General features: G+C 42.6%; 1 protein-coding gene across 1 annotated transcript in view; it reads right to left on the reverse strand.

Annotated features, from left to right (window-relative positions):
* Positions 1–5,148: 5,148 nt before the first annotated feature.
* Positions 5,149–12,025, reverse strand: part of SI (sucrase-isomaltase) — a 213,989-nt gene continuing 207,112 nt past the window's right edge. Inside the window, 2 exon segments of the mRNA XM_045029086.1 lie at positions 5,149–5,750; positions 10,238–10,411. Coding sequence (XP_044885021.1) covers positions 5,673–5,750; positions 10,238–10,411 — 252 coding nt within the window. The 3' untranslated portion in view covers positions 5,149–5,672.

Consider the following 12,025-nt stretch of genomic DNA (forward strand, 5'->3'; position numbering starts at 1 on the left):
ATTATTTATCAGTGACCACTGTGTGATACTCACTACCCCACATGTTGCTCCCTGGGAAGTCGTGCGACCACACTGCCTTGATATTCAGACCCAGTGACACCTGCTTGACCCCCCCCCACTACATTCAGCATTGCTCTCCATGACCCTGTGTGACCTCACCGACTTGATACTCATCCTTCTTGACCCCTCTTCCTCCAGATATAACCTTTCTCTAATTGACCCCCATCTGTGACCCTGATTAAAGTATAATTAGTGACCCTGCATGACACTCACTGCTTCCAGTGTTGCTCTGTCACCACAGTGCCATGATACTCAGACACAATGACCCTGCATGACCCCCCTGTATCTTTAGCCTTGCTCTCCATGACCCACGTAACCACACTGACATCAGACATAGCCTCATTGCCCCCTGCATCACTCGACAGCCTCCAGACATTCCTCCAATTGCCTCAAAACTTATCAGTGACCCCACTGCATGACCCCTTACTACCTCCAACCATGCTAGGTGTGACCCCCCACTACTTGCTACTAGCCCTCTCTAGTCCTCCCAGCTTCATCCTTGAGCTACATGACCCCCCCCCCCCGCCACTGTCTTGCTAGGCATCTTCTTTGACTCCTGCATGTCTCTGCTTCCCCCAGCGATTCTCTGACTCCTGTGAACCTGACTGCCTCCAAACTTAACATCACTGACCCCTGTGTGATCCTCACGCTCACTACTGTTGTGCTCGAGGACCTCATTTGACACCCCCCCCACCTTGATACTGAAGCCCATTGACTGATGCATGACAGCCCCCATACCCGCTACCTTCAGCCTTGTGCTCCATAAGTGTGTGTGTCGTTGTTGACTTGCTACTCAATCTCTTTGATCTCTCCACATAACTGTTCTTTCTCTAGAAACTCCCTTACTGACCCCATCAACCTATAACCATCTCAGCAGTGATCCTGACCGTGTCTTGACCACCACAAGTGTTGCTTCCTGGGGAGACCCCCACCCCCAACGTCCTGGCCCTCACTGGCTGCCTCTCTGCATGACACCCAATCAGTTTGCTTGCCACGACCCCACTGATTTGATACTCAGCCTCAGTTACCCCCTGCTAAGCCCCCGCCCCACACACACACACATTGGGCAGTCTCCTACTGACCCCTTTGCTACCCAGCTTCTCCCAAAGGTACCATAGTGACCACCCCTGCCTGACCCTCATGCAACCACAGTGCCATGATACGCAGCCTTATTGACACTCCCACTACATTCAGTCTCATGCTCCATGGCTCCATGTGCCCTTCCTCGACTCGATAGCCTCGTTGGTGCCTGAATGACCCCACTTTCTTCAGCCATTCCCTAACTGACCCCTCTGTGACCATGCCTGCTTCCAAACATATCAGTGACCCGCGCCCGCCAATGAACCCCCTGTACTTCCAGCCATGCTATCCATGACCTTGGGTGAGCCCATACTTGCTACTGGCCATCATTAATGTTCCCTCCACCCCACCGCCCCCAGCCTTGAGCTCCATGAGCTCCCGGTGTGAGCCTCACACCTGTTGCCCTCCGTGACTCCCCCCACACCTTGCTAGGTGGCCTCATTGACTTCTGCATCTGCGCACTTCCGCCAGATACTCCATTATTGCCCCCCCCACACATGCACCCTGACACCATATGCCTCCAAATGGATCATCAGTGAACACTGTCACAAGTGTTGTCCTGCATGATCACACTGCTGTGATATGCAGGCCCATTCACACACACACACCCCGCATGACCCCCACCCTTTGCCTGACTCCCTCAACACTTACCATGAGTGACCACCCTCCCCTCCCCTCTCCGCAACGTTGTTTGACCCTCTCTGCCCTGATATGGAGTCCCATTGACCCTCAGCCATGCTCTCCATGATCTTTGTGCCCCTCACTGACATGATAGTCTCAGTGTCCTCTGCATGACCCTACTTTTGCCAGACAGTTCCTAAATGATGCCCCACCCCCACCCCCACGGGATGCTGACTGCCACCAGACATAATCAGTGACTCCTGTGTGAGCCTCAACTGTTGCTCGCCATGCCCATATGTGAACACCCCTTCTCCCTTGATACTTAGGCCTACTGAACCTTGCATGCCCCTCTTTCGCCAGAGCCCCTGATTGACTCCGTGACGCTGACTGCATCCATATCACCAGTGATGCCTGTTTGATTCCCCCTCCCAACTCGTCAGGCTTGTGCTCCATGGCCCCGTCTTTAATACGTGCCCTCACTGAACCTTTCATGACCCCCCCGCACACACTATCCTCAGTCTTACTCTCCTTGACCCCACTAATCTTTATGCTGTTGGGCACAGATTTCTCCTTGTATCCCTTTGCTTTCCATATCAATTTGCTATAATTTCTAACTTCAACTTTATAAGCGCTACTAGCACCTTCACCGCTCCTTCATTTTTAATTCTTCTTACACATTGTACAGGGACCTTGAATACCACTTGCCCACCAAAGTAAGACCCTTATGCAGCCATGCTGGATAAGCAGAGTTTGATCAGTCACTAAGTTATATAGCTTCAGGCAGTAAATTGTCAGAGATTTGTATCATATTGCCGTTATGCTAACGATTGCATCTGTTAAAATCATCAGCAAGTGAATAGCTGTATTTATATCTGGTGCCTTTGTGTAGCAACACTCAATCAGCTGTTTGTGAGTGGGATGCTCATATTTTGGATCTGTAAATAAAGGGTGATGACTCTCAAAAGGCTGTGATTGGCATTTTTCTTCCCCCTACATTACCACAGAGGAGTTTGTGGTATCAGTAGGAGTTCAAGAAGGGAAATAGGCACTTGAAACTCCCAGAATGGAAATGTCAATTAAGTAGTCACCATGCAAGCTTTTTATGGTTGTGTCTCTTTTTTTATTTTGAAGTGTCTGATGCCTAGCATGAAAGAAGAGCCTCCATAATGTGTTTTCACTTGCAAGCAATAACAAAGAATCATACAAGTCAAGTGGGCATATCGTTCATCCAGCAATGGAAGCCTTTTCTGTCTTGTATATTTACTTGTGTTATTTTGGGTTTAGTTTTAAATTTGCCATGGGCCAGAGCACTACCACTTTTCTTGAGTGACGTTTCCTCAGTCTAACAGATATTACTGTTAAGTTTTTCTTGATATTTAGCTCAAATATTCCTTTTGTCCCTGACAGCTGGGCAGAAAGACAAGATGCATGGAAAGTGGTTTAAAGAGGTCACAACTTTATTACCTTCACTTATTGGAGAACTATTAGGCCATAAAGTGCACGTCATCCCCTCCACAACTGGTCCAATCCTATTGCTGGGACCTCCCACCTCACCCCTCCATTGGCATTACGATTAAAGGATTGTGACAGACCGGATTCTCACCTCACTGTACCAGACATTAGGATCCCAGACCCAATCTCCACTTTTTAGGAAATGCCTTCTCCAATGTCCACAGCTGAGCCTGGTTTATCAGGGAACTGACATCTCCCCCAACCCCTCCGGGAATCTGCAGTGGACACTCACTTGGGTTTGGGTCGGAGTGTGAGGGTGGCAGCTTAGACTGGAAGAACGTGATTGATAGGTCTTTTTTTAGATGACCAGGGCCAATGGCTTACCTCAGTGCCACTTGCCCACACACCTGCCACATGGAAGCCATCACAAAGGGGAGCACTTTATTCCCCCCTTAATTACCCTGCTGACCAAGACAAAGTCTTAGAGTGCATCTTTATGGAGCTTAGGTGCCAGTCCAGGTGCCACTGAACCAGGCTTGTACAAACCTGAAAGGTAGGCCACCCACCTTCAAATCCCTCTGCTCCAGATCAGGCAGAGTGGGGAATTCAACTGGTGTTCTAACACCATGTGCTAAAGGTTGTAAGGGAAGCAGGTGCTGCTACTTTCTCTCCCTACCCTGGCTGCTCTGCAGTGATGCCTTTAGCAACTAACTCCAGGAGACTGTAGTTCCCACGAGGCAATAAGCACCTAATTCCCTGAGGGGAGGGGCTTAGCTCACACCCCCATTTCCTACTGTCAGGCTTAGGCTGGCCTTTGTGAATCTCATTTGTAGGTACCTAACTCTTCCCAGGCCTTATATAGGGAGCCTGCACAGCTGATTCAGGGTTATGAATTCCACTACCTAGCAAGGCTCCTAAAAGTTAGACATTGCAATGATTAAGTCCCTTTTATGAATTTAGCCTTTAAAAAGACACACTCTCTCTCTCTCAATTCTTTAGTGCATTGTCTCTACTATTAATAATAATCTTTTTGTGAAATATCTTTAATAATCAGTGATTGCCTCTTTAATATTTATGCCTCACATTAATGAAATCTTCTAAAAGATGCTCTTCTCTCTTTCCAATCCCCTCCACCACTGCCACAAACACTTTCTGTCCCTCTTTCTTCTTGGCTCCTCATTGGGAGGGAGAACAGAAGAAAAAAAGATGGAGGTGCGCTTCTAAGAGCGGCACAAACTAAGAGCCACCCATCTGAGTTGCCAAAATGCTCTGAGCTCTTTGAGTTTGGATTTCTAGTGCAGCTTTGAACGTGCCCGTGGGCTCTGCTAATTGCCTTTCATTTGGCTCTGTCCTGAGCTGGCAGAAACAAAGAAGCAACGGAGCTCAGCCAAATGCCATCCACGTGTAGCATCAAAATGAAATGTTGCTCATAGACAGCCGTGAAGCTCTGAAACCCTCCCTCTCCTTTTTTATGTGAGGAATGAAACAGTTTAAAGTTACCAGCAAGGGGCTTAGCTGAATGTAGCAGTTCCCACCTTTCAGAACGATTATTCCAGGATCTCTGCTGACTCACTGCATCAAGTTGAAAACTACAGTATTGTCTCCACTAGTTAAAGTGGACACAGCAGCAGAAAGAGCAATATCCTATTTAACTGAATATTTGTAAAAGATTAACCTGATATCCAAAATTGATTCAGACCATTATATAGAGAGGATATATGCTGCGTCCTCCAAACAGATGCAGAAGTGTCAGACCACGCACAGTCAATTTAGCTAAGCCTGGCTGAAAGGGTCCACACTAAATACATCTATCTGCAGGATACTACGTGAGCTCAGGATCTGCATTCAGATTAGGTCCGGCCCCATGGATTGGGATATTTAAAGTGCATATTCTGGTTCGAGCTCAATTCAACTAAAAATTAAGTTACATCCAAAATAAATCAAAATTATTTATTTATACATTTTTATTTTCAATGCATAGTAACTTCATAACTTCAGTTCTTTTGCATACAGTAGGATAAATTACATGAAAAGATGTACTGTATTGTATAAAACACAATGCATATAAAAATTTTAAAATGGCAAGGTAAAGAACATTTTCATAGTGTCATATTATATTTCACTGGCTTTTTTCTCCACCTCAATAATCTGAAAAAATTAAGCTCTCTTTATTACTCAGCAAAAGATTTCAGAGAAATCTTAACATATGTTTTCATTAATATGACATGTATGTTTCAAAATGGGCTCCTACCCATGTGTGCAAGCTAAACAAACATCCCTACTAATCATGTCAGAATTAAGTGGCACAGGCAAAATTACATGTCTTAGTGCAGTAGTATGCACAATAGACCTTTTTTATTTCTTTGTTTTTTCGCTATTAGTATAGCTGAACAAAATACAACAGCTGATGAAAATATGCCTCTAGAGATGCTTTAAAACTGCCTGTTGTCCACAGATGGTTAATTGCTTGTTGTCCATATAAGTTGTGTAAATTTTTCAATGCTGAATATTTTCTCGGTAAAATCAATTTGTAGCACCTGCAAGTAGAGAAGAGGCCAAAGGAAGAAAATCGGTATGAGTCTATTATAACAAATCACAATGGAGGGGAGAGCAGCCCAGTCATTCTTAGGGATTTGGGGCTAGATCCACAAAAGGATGTAAGTGACCAAATTGCCACTTTAGGCACCAAAATCTAAATTTTAGTTCTTCAAAAAAAACCCTTCAGCTGCCACTTAAGTCTGAAGTCCTCATGCACCTAGATTTCCACTGGTAAACTCCCCTCGGTGCCTACAATTTCATTAGTAAAGTGTCTTAGATATTTAAAAATCTGTCAGTGATTATATGATGCCTTACTCTAGATGCCTGGCTCCCAGCTCATGTCTAAGTCCCAACAGGATTCTTAAACTAAGCATTTTCCTGCCTAACTCATTTGCACCTTGGTCTCTAAAGTCTCACCTGAGTGCCTCATTCTCATACTTTCTCTATCCCAGTGACTATTATACACTGGAATAACTTCAACAGGAGAGATTGGGAGAAACCCATCCCAGAATACCCCTGGGCCAATAGTTGGGGCACTCACCTGGCGGGGGTGAAGATCCAAAATTCAATTCCTTTGTCTATATAAACCTGAGTCTCTCTCAGCCGAGGTAAGTGCCCAACCACTGGCTAAAAGTACAGGGGGGGCACCACTACTTCCTCCTCCTTTTTGGTGAGAAATGGCTAAGGTAGCTAATTCTAGGAGAGAGTTCAGATCTGAGAATCCAAAGTAGAGGGCAGCACTTCCCTCTTCCCCCAAAAAGGGAGGTAGGTATTTTAAGTTTAGGTTGGAGGGAACCTAATTGCTCACCCTTCTCCTCAGCGTTTCCTACTGGCTAGCTTAAGTGGCTCTACATTCAATTTGCTGGCTTTTGTAGATTCCGTTCTTCAGCACCTAACTCTCCCCATGCATTGTATAGGGAGCATGGGTACCTAACTTGGGGCTATAGAGTCCACTTGACTGCAGGGTGCCTAAATGTCAGGCATTGCAACATTGAGACTCAGTCCCCTTTGTGGAACTAGTCCTTGGTCTATTGACATGTGTTTTCACTCAGGATTTTCACTCAGAGTTACGCAGAAGTTATGCCCATTTGGAGTTCATTGCAGGACCTTGGTCTAAAAGACATGACTGTATGTTGTGTAAAATACTTATAATGGAAGAGCCTAGGAAAGGATACAGCTTCCTAATGAACCCAAAAGGCTAAGTTTTCAAAAGCATTTTTTTGTTTTAAAGTTTACATACTTCAAAATTACACAGGATAACTAATCATTTAAACAGATCTCCCATTGAACTGTCAGCATTAGTTATAAGGTGAGTGAGGTAATATCTTTTACTGGCGCAACCTCTATTGGTGAAAGAGACAAGCTTTCAAGTTATACAGAGCTCTTCTCTTGACCTGAAGAAGAGCTCTTTGTTGCTTGAAAGCCTGTTTTTTTCACCAACAGCAGTTGTTCCAAGATCTTACCTGACTCCCCTTCTCTCTCTAATATCCTGGAACCAATACAGCTACAACAACATTGCAAACAATATTAGTTATGGCTTAATATTCAGTTTTAGATAGAAAACTAGGTATGCAATAGCAGTCTAACTGACTTTTCATTTTTAAGTAATAAGCAGTTTGGAAGATCAGTTAGGTTCAGAAGTTGTATCTCTTTCTCCTTAAGGTATTTTAATTAGAAAATTTATACATTTAGTGCACCACTATATTCCAGGCTCCTGTACCACTGGCTATATTTAACAACACAGCAAGTAAAAACACCCTTGTTTGAAAAAGGTTGCCTTACTTGTGTGAAATTCTATTGTGTCTTACAAGGTTAAAGTTATGCAAGAGTGACAGCAGAAATGGGACAAGGAAAGGATAGTCATCCAAGTTCAAAGGTAGGTAGATGATCAAAGATTAAATACAAAAAAAGAAATGATTCTATTCAAGTTGAAGATAGGACACTGTAACCTAAATAAATGCTTAGCTTTAATTAAAACTCTTGGAAACTGCCTCTGCGCTATGGTAAGTTCTCAAAGTCATGAGAACTTTATTTATTGCTTGAAATGTTATATGGGAAGAGAGTGAGAGAGATTAGGTTATCCCTAAAGGATAGGATATCTCTATTTTCATTTGAAAATGTCTCTAGTTATAAGAAAGTAGAGAGCAGGAAAGATTAGATCCATTTTAAATTACTGTGTATAGAGGTGGCATGAAAATATTTCGTTTTCTAAAGGTAGTTCAAGAGATGGAAAGGGTAGAACCCTTAAAAGCATTTTCTCATGACTGATAGCAGCATGGGATGAACAGAAGGCGGCAAAGGCTGTCAGTGAAAATGAGAAAAGAAGGAGCTGAAAGAGAGCTTAGCTCAGTTGAGAGAGGTATTAGATTAAAGGAATCAAATGAAAACTTGTAGAGGAAGCAAGAGCGGCCTGGTATAAACAAACAACAAAACATTCTGCCTAGCAGTCACTGCATAGAAAACGGGTTGGTGAATACTAGACCTAAACAAATGAATCTAAGGGTAATGAAATGGAATTCTACTTTCTTTTAATTGATCTCTAATATGAGGAAAAGTATTTTTAAAAGGAAAAACAAATAGCTTGGATTTATTTTGTCCCTACTTAAGGAAAACCCTTAAGCATGTGTTAAAAATTAAACACATGCTTAAAAAAAAAATCAAAGTGCTTTCCTGAATCAGGGCCTTAAATCAAAGATGTCATTTGAACACAAATAAATCCAAATAGGGGGTAGTTACCAACCCTGAATGTGTGTTTTAATATCTGAGCCTCTATAGGAGCTGGAAGAGGGAGTAGATGGGAGCAGAGTGGCAGGAGCCAGAAAGGAGGTGAGACAGACTGAGAAGAGAGGCAGGAACAGTAGGTGGGGATGCAGGAAATCAGGAACCAGGATGGGGAAGTCCATAGGAGGAGATGGAGATAGAGTCCAGAGTTGGGGTGAATAGAAGCAGAGAGACTATGGGCACAGGGGCAGACAACTTTATAACCACTAAAACACACTCCTCTACAGAACCTGGAATTGAACCCAAGATTCTTGAGTCACTACGTTTCTTTGCTATCAGCAAATAGCTGTGAAATCCATTGGCAAGGCATACATATCATCCCCTCCTTAGTGACTGGTTGACAAAAGAGGACAAGAGCCTATTACTGCTACAATTACTCCGTGAGCTCCAATAATCTGTTGATCAAAAGGTCCAAGCCCTGCTGATGATCCAAATTATAGGCCATTTGGTTCCACATCATGGATTTTCTGTTTTTCCAATTTGTTTGTTTGCTTGCTTGAAATTAGTAAATTATATCCAAAGAACCATGTTAACCTTTTCTTTATATAATATCACCCCAAAACCTTAAGGTTGCAAAGTCCAGCACAAAAAGTTAGGGAATGCCAGAATTAAGACAGCCTTAATTCAGCCCACTTGTACACCTGCATTATGATATAGTTTGACTACATGATCACACAGGATTCTGCCTCATTCATTGCACAAGATGCACAGTGCTATCTGTACAGTGAGTGAGGTGATGGTGTGTAGACTCGCTGCCTCATTTGTTGCAGAATTGCAGAAGTTTGAAGGCGTTTAGGCAGGAGACTGCAGGAAGGGAAAGGATGGTTCCATGGTTAAGGTAGCTAAATGTCATCCTGGAAAACTTGATTCCATCCCTTTCTCACGTGCCGAATTCCTGTGTGATGCTGGTCATCACCTAAACAAACATTTTCAGCGAGCCACTAAATGTGTATTCCTCCATTTTTTGGATGTCCAGTGAGAGATACCTGGGGCCAGATTTGGAAAAGAGCTGGGCTCTCACAACTGCAACTCCCATCCTGAGGAATTGGAGTCTATCCCTCTCTGCCACCAAATTTGTGTGTGATGCTGGGCCCTCAAATACCCTGGCGACAGCACCACAGAAATGCCATGAGGAAATAAATAATCTTGCATTCAGTTCAGAGTTTGGGTCATGTGCATTAAATAGGTCTGAGGGCACACTCTGAATATGGAGGATTAAAGAGAAATATTGAATAACTAACCATTCAGTGAATGAGGCAGGGGTCCTGTAGAAAACCAGTATGTGATTCTGTAATTAAAGGCCGTATCATAATGCAAATAAAAATAGGATCAAATTAAGGTTGTGAGATCAGCCTTAATTCTGGCATTTCTGTTAACTTTCTTTTAATGTAGTTTTTTTGAGATGTAATTCACTATGTAAGCCTTGACGCTATGCTTAGGAGTGTGCAAAATGAAAACCGACAGTCCCTGCCTGGAAGAGCTTATTTGCATTGCTTAGGCATAACAGTGAGGTTTAACAATGCAGTTTCAATCTAAAATTAGTATCTTTATGGCTTGGGTTTATATCCATCACTTTACATTATTGGAACATACATTAAGATGCATAAATGAGAATATGCAGAAATGTACAGACTAAAAAGAAAGGGTTTATTATAACAGTACTTGGGAACATAGTGTAACCAAAACCTTTAAATTTTTCACCTACCTGATTTCCTTGGTTACTGGTGAAGTTAGTAATCGTATGTGTCTGTCCATCATAAATGACAGTAACATTTGTAATCTGTTGGTTTCCTATTCCCAAGATGTTCATATAGCCAAATTTCAATGGATTTGTGTTAGTTAGGAAGTTGTTATGCACCACACTCATATTAACGGTACTCTGAAAAAATTGACAAAAATAGAGGAGAATAATCAAATGTAGTAATATCAAAACAGTAACACATTTAATCTTCCAAATAGAGTAATGTACAGCAATTTAATCCAAGCATCTGGGGACCATGGGCAAAATTCACACCTTCTGCAATTTCATTGCCAATAGAATAGGATCTACTAATTTCATTTCTGATTTGGCCTTCAAGTACTCTGTAGCACAAACCTTTATTTAAGCTGCAGAAACAGGAGCTGACAGATGTGTTCACAATCCCATAATTAATTCCTAATGCTTATTTCTTCTTATTTTCTTGGCTAATGGCAGAATTCAAAAAGGAATTGAGCATCTCAGCCATAAGAGTCATCTCCATCTCACTCTTCTTTCCTTACCATATGGATAATTTTTCACTAGTTGCTTTAATAAAGTGGAAGGTTGCCATCAAGTCTTCCTTTATTCACTGGTTTTATGAAGTGTGCTCATCACATGTAAAACATTTTTTGTAACCGGGTGATAAAAATACCTTATAGGAGAGGCAGCCTTTTTATTTCATTGTTCCAGGCATATAACAAAAGTATTGTTTCTGCTGCAGTTTGCAAAAACTTCACATTCACCATATTACTGTTGTTTCCATGACCCCAAGGAAGTTTAAGACAGGAGACAAGCATGGTATTATCCTTGGCAATTCTCCTTGTCCTTTACCTGACTTTGATAGCTTTATTCTTAAGTGGCTGAATTTCAAGACCAGGAGATACTGTGCAAGTTCCTCATTGGGATCACTCCAAGTCTCATAAGGCAACTAAAGCAGCAGTCTGAGTGAGGGCTAGGGAGCATTTATCCTATCACACCTCGGCGTCATCATGTTTGAACAAAAGGAACATAAAATATTTGTTTCCTAACAGGACAGTTCGTCCCAAGACTGAGCTGCTCTTTCTGAAGGTTCTAATCCAAACTTCCCAACACAGATCACATGATAATTGATGTATTCAAGTCACCACAGCCCGGCAAAATTCACCGCAGGGTACTTAAGAAACTAACTGAAGCAATCTTGGAACCCTTAGCCAATATCTCTGAGAACTCATGGAGGATGGGTGAGGTCCCAGAGGACAGGAGAAGGAAAAATGTATTTATCTTTTAAAAAGGGAACAAGGAGGACCTGGAGAATTATAGACCAGTCAGCCTAACTTCAATACCTGTCAAGCACAAATCATGCCAAACCAACCCAATTTCATTTTTTGATGGAATTGCTGGTCTCGTGGATAGAGAGAAGCAGTAGAAGTAATACAGCTTGATTTTAATAAGGCTTTTGACACAGTCCCCCATGACAGTCTCTCAAGCAAGCTAGGGAAATGCGGTCTAGCTGAAACACTAATGTGAGTGCAAAACTTGTTGAAAGAGTAGTCATATTCAGCGTGACGTAGTTGCAAAAGCCTAAGTCATCAATGGTTTGCTGTTGAACTGGGAGGAGGCATCTAGTGAGGTCCTACATGGGACCAGCACTATTCAACATTTTCATTAATGATTAAGATAAATGTAGTGGAGAGTATGCTTATAAAATTTGCAGATGGCACCAAGCTTAGAGGGGTTGAAAGTATTTTTGATGACAGGATTAGGATTCAAGGTGAG

The sequence above is a fragment of the Mauremys mutica genome, chromosome 9 (assembly GCF_020497125.1).
Source record: "Mauremys mutica isolate MM-2020 ecotype Southern chromosome 9, ASM2049712v1, whole genome shotgun sequence".
Lineage (NCBI taxonomy): Eukaryota > Metazoa > Chordata > Testudines > Geoemydidae > Mauremys > Mauremys mutica.